The 18,905-nt window shown below is 42.2% G+C and overlaps 1 protein-coding gene and 1 long non-coding RNA gene across 12 annotated transcripts in view; one reads left to right on the forward strand and one right to left on the reverse strand.

Moving 5' to 3' along the window:
- Window positions 1-18,905, forward strand: part of GGACT (gamma-glutamylamine cyclotransferase) — a 48,085-nt gene that overhangs the window by 22,861 nt on the left and 6,319 nt on the right. For 5 of the 11 annotated variants that reach the window (XM_086708650.1, XM_086708640.1, XM_086708654.1 and 2 more), the window contains exons 3-4: window positions 13,781-13,832; window positions 14,744-14,881. The exons of 3 other annotated variants lie outside the window; for them this stretch is intronic. In XM_086708650.1, the coding sequence (XP_086564776.1) occupies window positions 14,758-14,881 (124 nt within the window). In that variant the 5' untranslated portion in view covers window positions 13,781-13,832; window positions 14,744-14,757. Of the gene's footprint in view, window positions 1-10,147; window positions 10,309-13,780; window positions 13,833-14,743; window positions 14,882-18,905 lie in introns of those variants that run through there. 3 more of the 11 variants (XM_086708684.1, XM_086708700.1, XM_086708715.1) reach the window with 3 other exon arrangements.
- LOC147584640 (uncharacterized) lies at window positions 8,619-17,966 on the reverse strand. Its single transcript, XR_015251992.1, has 2 exons — window positions 15,809-17,966; window positions 8,619-13,446 (listed from the first exon to the last, which is right to left on the reverse strand). It is a non-coding gene; the product is annotated as an uncharacterized LOC147584640 (long non-coding RNA).

The following is an 18,905-nucleotide window of genomic DNA, read 5'->3' on the forward strand; positions in this document are numbered from 1 at the left end:
GGGTGCCTGGCTGGCTCAATCAGTGGAGCATGTGACTCTTCATCTCGGGGTTCTGAGTTGTAGAGATTACTTAAAAATAAAAAAAATCTTAAAAAAAAAAGCAAGTACAATCAGAGTGGATAAAGGGGACTTTGTACAAATACTGATGTTTGGCAAGCCTTTAAAAAATAAGTTGGCTTTATTGATTTATATGAGATGAAATTCACCTATTTAATATTTGAAGTTCAGTAATTTTTTTTCAGTTCAGTGAATTTTTACAAATGTATATACTCATGTGCTCCCCACTATAAGCAGATACAGAATATTTTCATGAACCCAGAAGGTTGCCTCATGCCCCTGTGCAGTCCATTTCCTCTATTCTCCCAGCCGGAGCAGCCACTGCTGTTTTCTGCCCCTCTGATTTGTGTTTTCCAAAATGTCAGTGGACACTCATCATATGGCATGTAGCCTTTTGCATCTGGCTTCTTTCACTTGGCATATACATTTGAGATTTATCTGTATTATTACATCTATACTCCTCAAATTGTCTATGCATTCTTGGGTTGATGGACATTTGGGTTATTTCCAGCTATTGCCTACTATGAATAGAACTGCTGTAGACATTCATATATAGGTCTTCATGCAGGATATGAAATTACTCATCTTGAGTATATCCCCAAGAGTGAGATTCCTAGGTTGTATGATAAACATATCTTTAATTTTTTAAGATTGTTTTCCAAAGTTGCTGCACTCTTTTCCAAAAGCAACGTATAGTTTCAGTTGCCCTACATCTTTGTCAGCACTTGGTATCAGTAGTCTTTTCAATTTTACCCATTCTGTGATGGTATCTTACTATAGTTTTTACTTGCATTTCTCTAATGATTAATGATATTAAGCATCTTTTCATGTGCTTATGAGATTCATATATCAGTAGAGTGTTTAAATCTTTTGCCCAGTTTTAATTGGGTTGTTTTTCTTCTTCCTGATTTTTAAGAGTTCTCTGTATATTCTGGATATAAGTAATTTATCAAATATATCCAGGCATACCTTGTTTTATTGCACATCACTTCATTGCACTTTGCAGATAATTAGGTGTTTTTTTGTTTTTTTGTGTGGTTTTTTGTTTGTTTTTACAAATTGAAGGTTCATGGCAACCCTGTTCCAAGCAAGTCTACAGTTGCTATTTTTCCAATAGCAGTTGCTCACTTCATGTCTCTGTGTCATATTTTGGTAATTATTGCAATATTTTAATCTTTTCTATTAATATTAAACAGCTGAATCTTGAACAATGGAGGGGGCTAGGGACACCAGCCCCCCTACAAATAGCCCAAAGTATGCATGTAACTTGGACTCCCCAAAAACTTAACTACTAATAGCTTACTGTTGACCAGAAGACTTATTGATAACAAACAGGTGATTAACACATATTTTGTATATTATATGTATTACATACTGTATTCTTGCGACAAAGTAAGCTAAAAAAAAGAAAATGTTATTAAGAAAATCATAAAGAAGAGAAAAAGCATTTACAGTACTGTATTTCTCAAAAAGAATTCAATTATAAATGGACCCACAGAGTTCAAACCTGTGTTCAAGGGAGAACTGTATTTGTTATCTGTGATCAGTGGTTACAACTTGCTGAAAGCTCAGGCAGTTAGCATTTTTTTTAGTAATAAAGTATTTTTTAAATTAACGTATGTACAGTTTTTTAGACATAATGCTGTTGCACTTAATATAAAGCATAGTGTAAACATAACTTTTATATGCACTGGAAAACCAGAAAATTCATTTGACTTGCTTTATTGCAATGCTTGCTATATTGCAGTCATCTGGAACCGTACCTGCAGTATCTCCAAGGTCTATCTGTGTGTGTTTTGGAGATGTTTTTCCCAGTCTGAGTTTGCCCTTCCATTTAATCATCAGAGCCTTTTGAAAGCAGGTTTTGATTCTGATGAAGTCCATCTTATCCATGTTCTCTGTTTATTATTTGTACTTTTTGTGTCCTATCAAAAGCTTTTATTCTAGAATTGTAACTCTTACAGTTTGTACACATTTTGAGTTAAGTATATGGAATGAGATGAGTTGTTCTTTTTTTTTTTTTTTTTAATATGGATATCCTGTTTTCCAGTACCTTTTGTTTTAAAGACTGTCCGTTCTTGAATTGCCTTGGTACCTTTATCTACTTCTAGACTCTCTATTCTGTTCACCTGATTTTTTTAACCAGTTATTTTTATTGAGATAGAATTCACATACCTTATGGTATTCACCATATCAAATTTGATTTGATAAAATTTGATTCACCATATCAAAGTGCATATAATTCAGTGGTTTTTAGTGTATTAACAAGGTTGTACAACCATCACTACTGTCTAATTCTATAACATTCCCATTACTACAGAAAGAAATTCCATTGATATTTTTTCCAGCTTTGTTGAGATATAATTGGCATATAAGTTTAAGCATACAGTGTGTTGATCTGATACATTTATTTGTTTTAATGTTTATTATTGAGATAGAGAGCATGCATGCATACATGCGAGTAGGGGGAGGGGTAAAGAGAGGGGGAGACAGATCTGAAGCAGGCTCTGAACTGACAGTAGAGAGCCCCATGTGGGGCTTGAACTTACGAACCATGAGATCATGACCTGAGCCGAAGCTGAACAACTGACTGAGCCACCCTGGTGTCCCAATCTGATACATTTATATATTGCAATATGATTACCACCATAGTACCAGCTTACATCTCTATCATGTCACATGTTGTTAATTTCTTTTTTTTTTAAGTTTTACTTATTTTTACATGTTTATTTATTTTGAGAGAAAGCACACATGAGGGGGGAGAGAAGCAGAGAGAGGAGAGAGAGAGAATCCCAAGCAGGCTCCACACTGTTAGCACAGAGCCCTATGTGGGGCTCGATCTCACAAACTGAAAGATCATGACCTGAGCCGAATTCAAGAGTCAGACACTTAACCGACTAAGCCACCCAGGCTAATTTTTATTTAAGTAATCTCTAACCCATGAGGGGCTCAAACCCATGACCCCGAGATCAAGAGTTGCATGCTCTACTGACTGAGCCAGCCAAGCATCCCTATTATTTCTTTTTTGTGGTGACATTTAAGATCTCTCTTGTCAAATATATAATATAGTACTGTTAACTGTATTCACAGTGCTGTGCATTAGATCCCAAGAATGTATTCATCTTCTAACTGGAATTTTGTACCCTTTGATCAACATCTCCCCATTTCACCCAGCCCCAGCACCTGGTAATTGCCATTCTACTCTCTGTTTCTACAAGTTTGGCTTTCTGTCTTTCTCTGACTTTCATTTAATATGCCCTCAAGGTTGACCCATGTTGTTGCATACAGCAGGGTTTCCTTCTTTTTCATGGATGAGTAGTATTCCATATGTTACATGCACATACAATCTTTTTTATCCATTCATCTGTTGACAGACATTTAGGTTGTTTCTGTATCTTGGCTGTTGCAATTAGTGCAGTGACACGGGAGTGCAGATATCTCTTTGTATATATACCTGTGAGTGGGATTACTGGATCATATAGTAGTTCTGTTTTTAATTTTTCTGTGACCTCATATGATCTACCATACTGTTTTCCATAGTGGCTGTACCAATTTACATTCCCACCAACGGTGCAGAAGGGTTGCCTTTTTTCTAGCCCTTGCCAACCTTTGTTACCTCATCTTTTTGATGATAGTCATTCTGACAGGTATGAGGTGATACCTCATTGTAGTTTTTTTCTAATGTTTATTTATTTAGAGAGAGCACATGAGCTGAGAAGGGGCAGAGAGAGAGAGAGAGAGAGAGAAAATCCCAAGCAGGCTCCATACTGTCAATGTAGAGCACAAGAGTCAGATGCTTAACCAACTGAGCCACCCAGGTGCCCCCCTCACTGTGGTTTTTATTTGCATTTTCCCGATGTTGAGCACCTTTTTATGTACCTATTGGCCTTTTGTATGTCTTTGGGAAAATGTCTATTCAGTTCCTCTGCCCCTTTTTGAATCAGATTGTTTTGTTGTTGTTGTTACTGAGTTGTAGGCATTTTTTTTTTAAATATATTTTGGATATTAACCCTTTATCAGATATATGGTTTGCAACGTGTCCCATTCCATAGGTTGCGTTTTCACTGCTAATTGTTTCTTTTGCTGCAGAGAAGCTTTTTAGTTTGATGTAGTCTCACAGATTTTTGTTTTTTTGCTTTTGCTTTTGGTGTCATATCTGAAAAATTGTTGACAAGACCAATGTCCAGGAGCTTTTCCCCTGTATTTTCTTGTGAGAATTCAAGTTTCAGGTCTTAATTTAAATCTCTAATCCATTTCAAGTGAATTTTTGAAGTGGTGTAAGGTAAGTATTCAATTGTATTTTTCTGCATGTGGCTGTTCAGTTTTCCTGACTCTATTTATTGAAGAGACTGTCCTTTTCCCATTTTGTATTCTTGGTTCCATGTATAATATTAGTTGACTGTATATGCTGGGGTTTATTTCTGGACTGTCAATTCTGTTCCACTGTCAATGTGTCTATGTTTATGCCACTACCATACTGTTTTAATTACTGTAGCTTTGTAGTACAGTTTTAAATCATGAAGTGTGATGTCTCCAGCTTTGTTTTACTTTCTCAGGACCGCTTTGTCTATTTAGGGTCTTTTGTGGTCCTGTACAAGTTTTAGGATTGTCTTTTATATTTCTGTGAAAAATGCCATTGAGATTTTGATAGAGATTGCATTGAACCTATATATAACTTTGGGTAATATGGACATTTTAACAATATTAATTCTTCCAATCCATGAATATGGGCTATCTTCCCATTTGTTCATGTCTTCAATTATTTTTAATCAAAGTCTTACAGTTTTCAGTGCACTGATCCCTCACCTCCTTGGTTGAATTTATTCCTAGGAATTTTATTCTTTTTGGTGCTTTTGTGACTGGGATTGTTTCCTTAGTTCTTTTTCAGATATTTTGTCATTATTGTATAGAATACAATTGATTTCTTTGTGTTGATTTTGTATTCTGCAGCTTAACTAAATTTGTTATTTAGCTCTAACAGTTTTTTGGAAGACTCTCTAGAATTTTCTATATACAAGAATGTATAGTTTTCATACAAAGACAGTTTTACTTCTTCCTTTCCAGCATAGATGCCTTTTATGTCTTCATCTAGCCTGACTGCTCTGGCCAGGACTTCTAGCAGTATGTTGAATAAGACTGGTGAGAGTGGGCATCCTTGTCTTTTTCCTAATCTTAGAGGAAAAGCTTTAAGGTTTTCACTATTATGTTGTCAGCTGTGGGTTTGTCATATATAAACTTTATTATGATGAGGTATGTTCCTTCTGTACCTAGTTTGTTGAGAGTTTCTATCGTGAAAGGATGTTGTGCTTTTGTCAAATGCTTTTTCTGCATCTATCGAGATGATCGTATGATTTTATCTTTCATTCTATTAATGTCATATTTGTCATATTTGTTGACTTGTGTGTATTGAACCATCTTTGCATCCAGAAATAAATCCCACTTGATTATGGTGTATGATCCTTTTAATGTGCTGTTGAGTTTGGTTTGCTAATATTTTGTTAAGAATTTTTGCATCTGTATTCATCCGGAATATGAGTCTGTAGTCGTCTTGTGGTGTTGTTATTTGGCTTTGGTATCAGGTTAATGCTGGACTTGTAAAATAAGTTTGGGAGTATTCCCATCTCTTCAAGTTTCTGGCTGAGTTTGAGAAGGATTGGCATGAAGGTGGAATTCAGTGAAACCATGTGGTCCTGGGATTTTCTTTGTTGGGAGGTTTTTGATCACTGACTTGGTCTCCTTCCTTGTTAATAGTCCGTTCATATATTCTGTTTCTCCGCCGATCTATCTTAATAAGTTGTATGTTTCTAGGAATCTATCAGTTTTTTGTAGTTGTCCAATTTGTTGGCAGATAATTATTCATAGGGGTCTCCTGTGGTCCTATGTATTCCTGTGGTGTCAACTGTAATGTCTCCTCTTTTTATTCTGATTTTATGTACTTGAGTCTTCTCTCTTTTTTTCTTAGTCTAGCTAAAATTGTGTCAATTTTATCTTAAAAAAAACAGCTCTTAGTTTCATTGATGTTTTCTATTTTTCTGGCCTCTATTTATTTCTGCCCTGATCTTTGTTATTCCTTCCTTCTGCAAACTTTAGGCTTAATTTATTCTTCTTTTCCTCCTTCCTGGAAGTCTGTCCTCTACTCTGTTACTATATGTGTTTTAAAAATGTAAAATGCAATTTTATGAAAGTATAACACATCAGAAAAGTGTGGAAATCATATAGCATGATAGGAATCATAATAGGAACACACCGTGTAAACAGCACCCAAATCAAGTGTGCTCATGTCTTTCCTTGGCAGTAACCACTGTCCTGACATCCAGCAGCAGAGGTCAGTCTGGCTATTATTCATGTTCTTATAAATACAGCCATACAGTATGTGCTGTTTCTGCCTGACTTCTGTCACTCAGCATTGCTTGTGAGATTCATCCATGTTGTTACATGTAGTTGTCCATTCGTTCTCACTGCTGTGGAGTTTTCCACAGTATACCACACTTTATTAGCCTGTTTTAATTACTGTTGAGGGACATTTGGGTAGTATCTGCATTTGAGTTATTATAAATAGTGCTGATCAGAATATGTCAAGCAGTCTTCCACTGGGGTTGCACTAGATAATTTTTTAAAACACAAATCTTACCATGTCACCTCTCAGGCTTACTACCCTTAGTTACCCCATCACATAGGGCTGAGAGTTAGGTCTCTAGTGACCCGGACCCAGCCTCCCTCCTCTGTCTCTTCCCCTATAGTCCTGGCCTCACACTCATGCCCTGACCCCCAGGCATGCCCAGGCTGTCCTCCTGCTCAAACCACCCATTTGTCCCCTAGCCATCCCCTGACTTGTGTCCACCTCTTTCCTGTTTCTCTTCAAAGACTCTGCTGTTCAGATAGTCATTCTCCTTCGGGACCTGTGATGCCCTGCTTCCCCAGGCATATCTCATTGGCCTCCCCACAGTGTGTCTTATAATCATCTTTTAATGTAAATCTCAGGTGTTTAGCACCTGGGAAAGAGGTACAGTCCACCTGGTCTGCATTGGTCTTGCTCTCGCTATGAGACAGGGACCTGCTCTCTAAAGAACTGTCTTTATTCCAAGATTGGAACAGTAGGAGGGAGAGAGAAATTCCTTAACTTAAAAATAGTTGAAATCTTTGTTATAGTGATAGAATGCCAAATTTGCATGAATTTTGAAGGATCAGCTCCTTTGGGCAACTGTGGCCTGGTGGTGTCCTTCCCTCCTTGGGAAGCTGGGGGATGATGCAGAGAGAGGCGGCTCTTTCTGGAGCTCCCCTTCCTCGCCCTCCCCTGCTGCCTCTGCACCATGTCACACTGGACAGCAGAGCCCAGGGGTCCTGGCTGTGGGCACCCACTCAAAGGACTGGTAGAGAGTTGCACAGCTACTTTAACTAGGGGGCTTCAAGTGGGACTGTCTTTAACCTTTAGTTTGTAGTTTGTGAAGCATCACCTCGGGGGGGGGGGCAGATTGCTTTGTCATTTGGGGGAAACTCCTGAGATACCAGATGACATCTGTTACTACCAGCTCTGGCTGGAGTGGGGAGATGGTTTTTCCTCCTGCTGACCACAGGCTGGTTGGTCCCAGGATAGAGGAGGGTGGAGAGGAGAGACACCTTATTTTCTTCTCTTTGTGTTTATACATACAACATGGCTTTTTGTTTGTTTTTTAGTAAGAAAGTCTTTTGGACAAGGAAAATGACAAAGCTCCTATAAACAAAAAACTAAAATCCTTGGGCTATTTGATTAGGAAAATGTTTGAGTAAACCCATGGTAGCTTCCCTGAGTACTTCTGTTTATCATGATTGAAAGAACATTTATAAACCTAAAAAAATATATCCACTAATGGAAAAACAAAGCTATTGTTCTGTTGTTTTGAAATAAGTTTAAAAAAGTGTTTAAACTAAATATAGCAGTATCTGTTCTTTGATAACCACAAAATAGTAACAACAGAGTTTTACATTCTAACTGGATTTTGCTCTTCCCAGGAACAGACTCTATGTTGGCTTTTAAGTGGTTTTTAAAAGCCAAGTTAGACCAGATTGGCTTTTTAGTAATATTTTGAGTCCTGGGATCCATCCCCGAACACTAGAGAGGCCAAAGTGTCATGGACCCTGAGGAAGAATGGTGTGTTCAGCCTCAATGCTACTGACTTCTGTCAGCTGGTCCTAGTGATAATGTAGCTTTTAAAGTGGGATTGAAAACAACATTGGTGGGGATTTCGTACATGAAAGGATTGGATTCAGTTCAGTGCATTCAGTTCCCTTGAAACCCAACATATTTTTCTAGTAGTTTTGGACCCAAAGAGTTCTGGCTGCCATCAGCAAACAGTGACCAGCTGCGTGTTTAGGCCCCACAGGAATGTGAGTAATGGATCCACTTTACGTGAAGTATTTAAAAGCATGTTCAGTAACATAGCCTTCATTTCCTCCCCACTTCTTTCTTATAATTCAGTTTTTGCTGCCCTCTCAACTGTTTTAATTGAGATGAACTGAGGGAATGAGAAAAGCACCGGAAGGATTTGAATGCTTTGGGGACAGGTAATTAATCAAAACCCGCATTAGGCTTAATATTCTGTGCTTTTATTTTTAAGAAAGCTTATTTCTTTTTAAGAACTGTTTAAAAATGGAGATCCGTGTGTCACATGTGCACCGGGGGCGGTCCTCCTGGTGCTCCAGCAGGCAGTTACCTTCCCTCTAGGTCTGCATTCCTCCCCCTCGCCTACCTGACTTCCTGTGGGTAGCCAGCACCTTTGCAGAGAATTTAGACAGGATTTAACAATATTCTCAGCAAAGGTAATTCTGAAGGTAGATCTGTTTGTTACCGGAAGAATTAAGTCCTGAATTCCAGAGCCCACTGGGAATGGAGTTTGGCTCATTGCTGATTCACTGTGGGTTGGCAGTGCCAACTGGCAGGGGAGTATGGGGCCGGGAGCACTGGACACACTAGTGGGTGGGAGCCACGTGTGCTGGTGGTTTCCAAGTGATGCTCAGGGCCACTTTGGTGGTCTAGGTCGTGCTCTGGAGCTTTGCAGTTGTATCTGCTGGTCATCTTCCAGAGTCCTTTCGCTAATTCAGTTCTGTCCCATGTCATTCGGAGAGGCCTGTGATCTGCCCCCTGTGGATTCCGGGTCCCAGGGCAGCCGAGCCCAGGGTGCCCACACCCCCCACTGCCACCCGCTGTGGCCTTGCCTCATGTGGCTGGGTGAAACAGGCCCCTCTGACAGTCAGCAGGGGCTTGGCTTTGACCTCTGATTTCCCAGCTCTCTGTCCAGTGCTCCTTCTGGGAGGCTTGTTTCTGTAAAGCTATGAAATACCATATTAAGTAGAGGGAGTGAGGTCTCAGACCCAGCCAGGAACCCTCACCTGCATTCGTAACAAGTTTATTCACTTTTGGGTAGGCCTGACTTCTAAAGCCTTAGAGTTGTTTAAACAGGTGTATGTTCTCTTCTTTCTAGAATAGTTTGTTAGCACACTACCTAAAAAAGCATGGCTTTGTATGACATGTTGTAATAGTTCTGTGTTGCTTCTGACTCACATGTAAGTTGCACTTCCAAGCTTCCCATTCTCACCTAGGAAAGCAGATCAGTTGAATAAAAACCATTTTGTTACTACAGACTTAAAATGTTTCTGAAAAAACCTTTCAGTAGTACACTAAAGGATAGTCCTTCCCCTTCCCTCTGCTGCTTGTGGGCCTGAGTTGTCATGGAGGAAAAACAAAGACCTTTGGGGGCATACGAGATGCAAGTTACCTGCCTCTAACCAGACCCACTGGCCCCTTTGCCCTGCCCTGTAGACAGACACTGGGTTGGGACACGGTGCAGATTCTTGGCTCTTTCTCTTGACCCGAGGCCTTGTGCCAGGCGGCATGAACATACCTCGAGCAGCTGCCAGCATGTCGGGGAAGAGCTCCACTCTTCTCTAGCAGGCTTGCAGATATACTCTAACAGGCAGATCATTTGCTGTGTTTCTTAGTAGCCAAGTGTGGGAACCTCCGCTCAGTCAGCAACAGTGGACGGGCCCTGGGTGGGCAAGGATAGCTGGTGGGGCCTGAGTCTGAATCCCAGCAGCTGATTCACTGCTCCCTCAGCCCCAGCTCCTAGGGCTGCTTCACCTTCCGGGAAGAAGTCTTCTGGCCTTGTACTGCATGTTGGGTTCCAGAAAGTGACTAAGGGAGGCCACCACAAATCCTAAATAAAAGACAGGAAGTGTTTGCTGTTGACTGGGGATTGTGGAACATGTTGAACTCAGGTAAGAATATAAACGGATAATAATATAGACTGAGAGGCTGGCAAACTGTGTTCCTTCTGTGACCTCATTTCATCTTTTTCTTTACTTCAGTTTTGAGATATAATGTATACACAAGAAAATTTACACATTAAGTATGTAGGTGCATGATTCTGACAAACATATACCTGCCTTCCTACATTCAAAGCAAGTTCTGCTTGGAATGGAGTTTTGCTTCTCCCAGCTGACCTGGTCATAGACATACCATGTTACTTGTGCCCACTGAGTCTCACAGAGTCCCATGCTCCTGTCCCCGAGACTGTGCTCCTGGGGCACCAAGAATGCTGTGTGCCACTGGGGCTGCGTGGATCTTCTCTGTTCGCTAGCGCTCCCTCAGACTTAAGTTCACAGAGAAAATTATTAGGAATTCCAGGATGGTGGCAGCGTCTGGGTGCTGATTCCATGGTGCCTGGCAGCCCGCCAGGTCTCCGTAGACACCTGTGGCTGTCTTCTGGGTGAGGATATCAAGGGAGCCCAGTGTGGAGCGGTGGCCCGAGCCACCAGCTGCCTGGGCCCTCTGGAGGCCAGAGGCAGTGAGAGAAATGCCTCCTCCCAGAGTTGGGCGAGAGCCTTCGGAGGGCAGGACAGGTGAAGGCAGACACAGCTGCTCTGTCGGCTATAACTGGGCACCTTGTGTAAGTCACTCTGCCTCGGTTTCCCCATCTGTAAAATGGGGAGAAGCTAGAGAGTAAGGAGCTCTCCCATTGAATGTTAACTTGAGAATGTAAAATGAAGCATTTAGCACAGGGCTAGGCACGGAGTAAATGCTGTCAACTCTTGATGGCCAGCATTATTCATACTGTCCCCTCTGAGCCACAGGTGGGCTCTTTGTGAGGACTCTCAGCACCTTCTTCTGGGCATCTCACCTGCTCATGGTACCCAGTGCTCTCCCCACCACCTCCAGCTGGCGGGGCCAGGCTTTTCCAGACCTTTCTGTGCCTCCGGCCAGAAGGCAGCAGCACCGCTGCCCTGGCCGTGCCTGGTGTTTGTGGCTGTGGCCCTGGCAGCCCTGGTCGGGCCACTGTCCAGCCTGTTTCCAGAGAGGCCTTTCCCTGACTTGGCATTTGGGGACTTTACAGCTGTTCTTCCCAGACTTTTGAGTGGGCCCAGGGATGTGAGGGCATGGTCACGTCCCCCTCGTTGGTCACTCTGTGTTTAAAGATGGTAAAATAATTGCCTTAAAAGTGGTATGGCATTCAAAATTTTCTTTGTAAAAATGTCTGGTATGGCCAAAGAGTGAAAACGCATGGAATGGTTGCTGAGGCAGCATTCAGAGGAACCCGTGTGGCATCAGGGACCATAAAGCGCCTGTTTGTTTCATGGACCCATGAAGGGTCAGAGTTGGAGGGGACAGCTGTGAGTGGCGACCCTCACTTCTTGATTTCAAAGGCACCGCCGTTTCACCGGAGCTGCTCGGTTAATGTAAGAAAGGTGTTTTGCCATCAACGCTTCCGGGGTATTCGGTGGGGTTGGCGCGGGGTCGGCCGGGCAGGAAGCCCTTGTCGTTGCTGGAAAGAAACTAGCAAGCAGGAGAGTGACAGCATCAAAGCACCCACAGGATGCGGCCGGAGCCCTCCCTGGCGCGTCGCCCACGAGCCGCTCAGAGGGGAGAGTGACGTGACCTTCCAGCGCTTGGTGCTCCAGGCCGAGCTCCAGCTTAAAGTTCAAGGCATTTTGTTTTTTCACCTGTTTCCTACAGTTCTGAGAAACTTCTGAAGAATTAATGTGTAACTGTATCAGACACTCAGGGGTGTTCTCAAGGGAAAATAATGTTACAGTCGGGGGAGAAGCAGCCACTTGACTGAGATGCCAGAGTTTTCTATAAAATAAAAACCCTCCTTAGAGCAGGCACGCACAGCACACGTGCTTCTTACCGAGATCCGGCCACACTTGGTGACATCTGCTAAGGGCGGCTGGTGGCCACGGAAGGACTAGGGTGGCAGCTGGCTTTGGTGAAGTGGGTCCTCAGTTGTGACAGGGTGGCCGGGGTCTGCAGGAGCCAATGCTGACAGCGGCTTCATATGGCAGAAGGGGGAGAAGATGGGAGAAGACAGGCCCAACAATCGTACACTTCTCTGGGGCAGGCGTTTCTGGAAACAGTGCAGTGCCAAGAGGCAGGGCCAGCTCCTAGGCGCTGAGTTTTGTGCCACCCAAATCCCGCCACTTCACCCACCTTGTCGAACCCTCTTAATTTGACACCAGGCAGTGAACAGTGTTAGCGGCTTGATGAATTATCCAAGAAAACATACAGATTTACTAACGTTTCCCCATTTCATTACATTTTAATCCATGCGGGATGAATATTTTATGGAGGTGCCTTTACTTAAAGGTTGTTTTCATGTTAGAAGCTGGTGCCCATTGAAGTCCCTTTGCCGGTAAGTTTGAGAACAGTTCACCGTTAGCCCTTTGCTTCACCTGGTACGTGTGTTTCTAAATGTGGTCTAGCCTTTGCGATAGCTGCCATTTGTAAACTAGCACAATAAACTCTTACTGCAACCCTGCCTTTTACACTCTTACCACCAGGTGGCTAAGAAAAAAATTAAGCAGGAAAAATCCAACAATTATGGGAATGATTCGTAATCACTTTCAATTTCTGCTTCAGCGATGAAATACGAAACTATAGACGGGCTGTGTTTGAAGACTGAAAACTGCTGAGCAAGGGGCAGGCGTTTCCAGCAGCGCCATGCCAGATGGGCACTTCCACGGGTGGTTTCGTGTTCTGAAATATTGACAATGCTAAAGCAACCAAAATTTGCTGAAGTAAAAGTTTCTGTGCCCGTCCCACCTCCCTACTGACCCCTCACTGTCCACGTCATTCCCAACCAGTTGGTTTGGGACAGGGGTTCAGTTTTGGGCTCCTCGACTCCCAAGTGGAGGGTCCTGAGACCTTAGTGCAGCAGTGGCCTCCCACTCAGTCCTGTATACGCTGGTAATGTTGGCAGAGATGGTGCTTCAGGTCATTTAGAATCAGCTCCTGCCACACTGAATAATGTTAGCATCTCGTGTGTCTCTCTCGTTGATATTGTAGGGTAATCCATGTGTGGTGGATGGTGACATAACAGGGTTGAAAAACACTTTTAGACGTCCTCTCATAGACCCCATCTGTTAGCAGAAGGACAGCATCATAACAAACCGTGACCCCCCCGCCCCAGTCCCTGCCATGGCTCTGTGGCATTTAAAGAGGATAGCCGATCTTATCCCACAAATATGAAACCCCACCAGTGTGCCTGCCTGTGGTGCTCAGCCTCCCCTGTGCATTCCAGTTGGCCCTTCAATTCTCTAATTTATTAACTTTGACAAGTAACCTCTTGGTTGTACATGATTTTATTCACAATTTGTTTTTCTGATTCAAAGTGAACATGAGTGCCTTAATCCTCTAATGGGAATTAATTGCTTGTTTCAGTGCTTAACTCTGATCCTTTCTCAATCCCCACAGGGATGAGTTTCTTCCTGAAGGATCTGTGTTTGTTCAAAACACAATCAGAAAGGTAATGATGTTTTTCTTATGAAAGGAGCCAGAAATGCAAAATGTTAATTCTTTTTTTCCCCCCCCCCTTACATAAGTAGTAAAAGATACAAGAGATGAAATGTAGACTATTATAATTTGGTCATTCTAGCTAGCTACATTTTTTCCTAGTAAAGAAGTTTAATTTTTATTGCTAGGTTTTCTTTTATGGGAAAAAGCTATCTTCTGTAGAAGAAAGCTACTGGACTGATTTTCCACAGAGTCGAAGTTAACAACCTGTGGCCTAACCATGATCATTTCTATGTAACAGCACCTTCCCAGGGATTCTTGGCTCTGAAAACTCATCAACGCCCAACCAGTAATTGATATGGCGTGATTCCCTCTCCCATTTATTATGTAGAATATTCATTTTTATTTTTTTAAGAGGCTTCATTGAGAAGAATATAAGCCAGTAGATATTTTTATAAGACCTTAATGAAGGAGGTAGGGTGGAGAACTTCAGAACATTCATTGGGTTCTGAGGTTGGACACACAATCAGCAGTCACTAGGGATGGGATGAACCCAGGTTTAAAATAACTTTTCCCAAAGACCCACAGCTGCTGAGTGGTAGAGGTGGGGATTTGATTCAGGCCTGTCATTGTGCCACAGTGCATCTCCTTACACTTATCATGCACTGTGTTCTTAAACGTCCATCTGTAGAACACTGAGGCCACCCTAAAAGGGTTCAGCCCACACTGCTGTCTGAGCCCACAGGGCTGGCCAGGCCAGGCCATCAGTGTCCTAGAAGAGGCCTACCCGGGGGGGGATACACCACAGTAAAGCAGAGACAGAGCCACTTCTAAAGGTCACTCTTCAGTTTCCTCTGGAAAAGCCCAGATGGCTCACCTAGAGCTGTTCCTAAACTCTTGCATTTTATCCAAAACTCTAACCAGGCTGAAACATAGTAATGTACGAGCCTCAGGAGGTGGCATTCCCTTCTGCTGTGGCAGTGCTGCCCGCTCCCAGCCTGGATGAATCACACGCATATTCTCAGCTAGCTCTGGCTGGGGTTCGGAGAGGATCTGGTGCATGTAAGTAGTCACCCTCATCGCAGCCCTTGGAGACAGGATGAACCCGTCAAAGAACAGAAAGGAAAACTAAACCCAAAGCTAGCAAAAGGAAGGAAAAAATAGAGATTAGAGCAGAGATAAAATAGAGAATAGAAGAATAGAGAAAATCAACAAAATTGACAAACTTGTGTCTAGATTTACTAGGAAGAAAAAAAGATATAAATAAAGTCAGAAATGAAAGAGGGAAAAGTACAACCCATTTAGTAGAGATGAAAAGGATTATAAGAGAACAACTGTGTGCCAACAAATTGAAACCTGGATGAAATGGCTCATGCCTAGAAACACACCCTATCAGGATAAATTGTGATGAAATAGAAAATCAGAGTAACCAAAAAAGAGATTGAATTACTAATCAAAAACCCCTTAACAGAGACCAGAACCAGATGACTTCACTGGTGAATTTTACCAAATCTTCCCAAAAATTGAAGAGGAGGGGACACTTTCAAACTCATTCAATGAAACTCATTCAATGAGGGCAGCATTCTAATCTGATACCAAAACCAGATTAATATCCCTGCTGAAGACTGATGCAAAAATTCTAAACAAAATATTAGCAAACAGAATTAAATGGATTATATACCACCACCAAGTGGAGTTTGTCTCAGGAATGCAAGGGTGGTTCAACATAAGAAAATAACCAATGTAATACACGTTAACAGAATGAAGGGGAAAAAGTTGACAAGATTCAATGCCAGTTTGTGGTAAAAACACTTAAACTAGAAACAGAAGGCAACTACCTCAACATAATAAAGGCTGTATATAAAAATCCCCAAACTAACATCATACTCAATGGTGAAAGACTGAAAGGTTTTTCCTCTAAGATCAGAAAGCAAGCATCCTTGTCTTGTTCACCACTTCTTTCAGTGTAGTATTATTATTAAGTCCTACCTGAGGGGCGCTTGGGTGGCTCAGTCAGCTGAGCATCTGACTCTTGGTTTCAGCTCAGATTACGATCCCAGGATTGAGCCCTTTGTTGGGCTGAGCGTGGAGTCTGCTTTGGATTCTCTCTCTCTCTGCCCTTCTCCCCACTTTTACGCACTCTCTCATTCTCTCTTAAAAAGAAAAAAAAAAATCCTACCTGAAACAATCAGGCAAGTAAAATGCTTAACAAGGAGGTAAAAGGCTTGTACACTGAAAACTACAATATGTTGCTGAAAGTAATTAAAGACAAATAAATGGAAAGACAGCTCGTGTTCATGGATTGGAAGATTAAATATTGTTAGGATGCTCAGACTACCCAGATCTACCAAATCTATAGATTTAATGCAACTGTCATGAAAATTCCCAAAGGTGACTTTTTGCAGAAATAGAAAAATCCATTCTGAAATTCATGAAGAATACCAGGCTACCCCAAATAAGCAGTGTAATCGTGAACAATAACAAAGTTGGAGGTCTCATACTTCCCGACTTCAAAAAACTTACTGCAGAGCTACAGTAATCAAAACAGTATGGTATGGAAGACGGCAGAGTCTACAAATCAATCCTTGCATGTATAGTTAAGTGATTTTTGATGAGGGTGCCAAGACCAATGGGGAAAGGTCAGTCTTTACAAAAGTTGGGAAACTGGATATCCATATGTAAGAGAATAAAGCTGGACCCTTACTTTACATCACATACAAAAATTAACTCAAAATGATCAACAACCTAACAGAAGAGCTAAGGCTATAAAACCCTTAGGAGAAAACATTGGGCAAAAGTTTGACATTCGATTTGGTAGTGATTTCTTGGATAGGACACCAAAAATGGTAAAAGTAAAAATACATTGGACAACACCAAAATTCAAAACTGTGCATCAAAGATGCAATCAACAGAATGAAAAGGCACCCCCTATGGAATGGGAGAACATATTTGTAAATCATGCATCTGAGGAAAGGTTAATACCCAGAAGATATAGAGAACTAGAACTCAATAGTGAAAAACAACCTGATAAAAAAGTAGGCAAAGCACTTGAATAGACATTCCTCCAAAAAAGATACATGAATGACCAATAAGCACATGAAAAGATGCTAAAACATCACTAATTATGGAAATGCAAAGCAAAACCACAGTGAGATACCACCTCACACCAGTTAGGATGACCACTATCAAAAAAAGCATCAGAAAACAATGTAACAAGTGCTGTGGAGAAATTGGAGGCCTTGTGCACTGCAGGTAGGAATGCAAAATGGTACAGCTGCTGATAGAATACTATATGGAGGTTCTTCAGAAAATTAAACATAGAATAACCATATGATCTAGCAATCCTATGTTCGTGGCTGCATTATTCACAATAGCCAAGAAGTGGAAGTAACCCAAATGTCTTTTGGTGGATGAATGAACAAATATGGTGTATGCATATGATGGAGTATTATTCAGCCTTAAATAGGAAAGAAATTCTGACATATGCTGCAACACGGATGAACCTTGAGGACATTATGCTCAGTGAAATTATCCAGCCACAAAGAGATAAACACTATATAATTTCACTTATGTGAGGTACCTAGAGTAGGCCAAACTCATAGAAAGCAGCATGGGGTTGCCAGGGGTGGGAAGACAGGGAATGGGGAGTTCTTATGTAATGGGTATAGAGTTTCAGTTTTGTAAGATGGAAAGAGTTTTGGAGATGGATGGTGGTGATGGGTGCACAACAGTGTGAATGCACCTAACACTAAGGAACTGTACGCTTAAAAATGGTTAGGATGGTAAATTTTATGTTTTGTGTATTTTACCACAATTTTTAAAAATTTGAAAATAAGAGAAATACAGAGAAGTAATTGATTTATCAACTAAAATTCAGTCAAAACAAAGGGAGGGGAGAGAAAAAGAGTATAGTATGTCCTTGGCACTGTCACTGCAGAGCCTGAGTCCTGGGCTGTACGTCACAGGGTCACAGTTCCCTTGGGATCTGGAAGTGCAGAGCCCTGGAGGCATTCAGAGTCCTGTAGATGTAGCCCAGTTCCTGGTGCTGCCCCCACAGGCTCTGTGCAGGGAGCCTCACCTCGACCACTTTAATTTGCTCATCCCTCAAATGAGGTACCGCCACCCGTCTTTAACGGGGTGCTGGGGATCCGGTAAGCTGGGATGGCACGTGGCACTTGGCCCAGGGCCAGTCATCGCAGGGAAGTAATCAGCCCCTGCAGAAGTGCCATCCTCTGCAGCCCTCTGACCACAGTTTCTGTCCTTCCTCCCCTCTCTTCTCCTGGATGAGGCATTTCTTTCCTTCCTTTGCAATTGAATCCCTTGAATAATGGAAGCATGACACTTTCTTTGCTCAGAACCTGCTCTGGCATCTTATGGCTCTTATTCCAAAGCCCAGGCTTTCTCCAGTAGGACTGTTCTAAACCTCTTTCCATTCTGCAAGTTCTCAGCCCTGGTGGCACCCGCCCCATCCTGGACAGACAACATCACCTATTTTAAGGAAAGGCCAGGCAACCCGGCACAAACGTCCCTGTGGCCACCCATCTGTCCTAAGGCAGGGTCCCCCTCACCACGCCCTGGGTGCACTCTTTTCTATTGTCCTTGCTCCACTTTTTTTTTTTTTTTTTTTTTGGATGCTGCCCATTTACCAACCTGTCTTTCCCTTGACCTTCACAGCAAGCGGAGAAGAGGCGAATATATCTCCTCCTTTATGTGGGGAGGGAAAATAATATGCCCTCTACCCTCATAGGCTCTTGACTGAGACACTCCCTGTAATAAAAGATTAACAGGAGAGGAACACACAAGTTTTGTAACACATATACCTCCTGCATACATGGGGAGACCCAGGAGAACGGAGTACCTCCACACATGACCCACAACCCTCCCCTTAAATACCATTTCCAGCAAAAGGCAAAAGAAGATGTTGGGGCCAGGAAGCCGGCTGTGGGAGGTCTTCAGGCAAAGTACAGTGAACAAGGGCAAGGATGTGCATCTCTTGGTCTTTGCCTTTGGCATCGATAGTTTCTAGAGATGTAGGCATCTTCTGCTTGCTGGTAGAGCTGGGAAGATAATGTATGGAGACACCCCT

Source organism: Puma concolor, chromosome A1, assembly GCF_028749965.1.
Source record: "Puma concolor isolate L17-30 chromosome A1, mPumCon1.1.hap2, whole genome shotgun sequence".
Taxonomy (NCBI): Eukaryota; Metazoa; Chordata; class Mammalia; order Carnivora; family Felidae; genus Puma; species Puma concolor.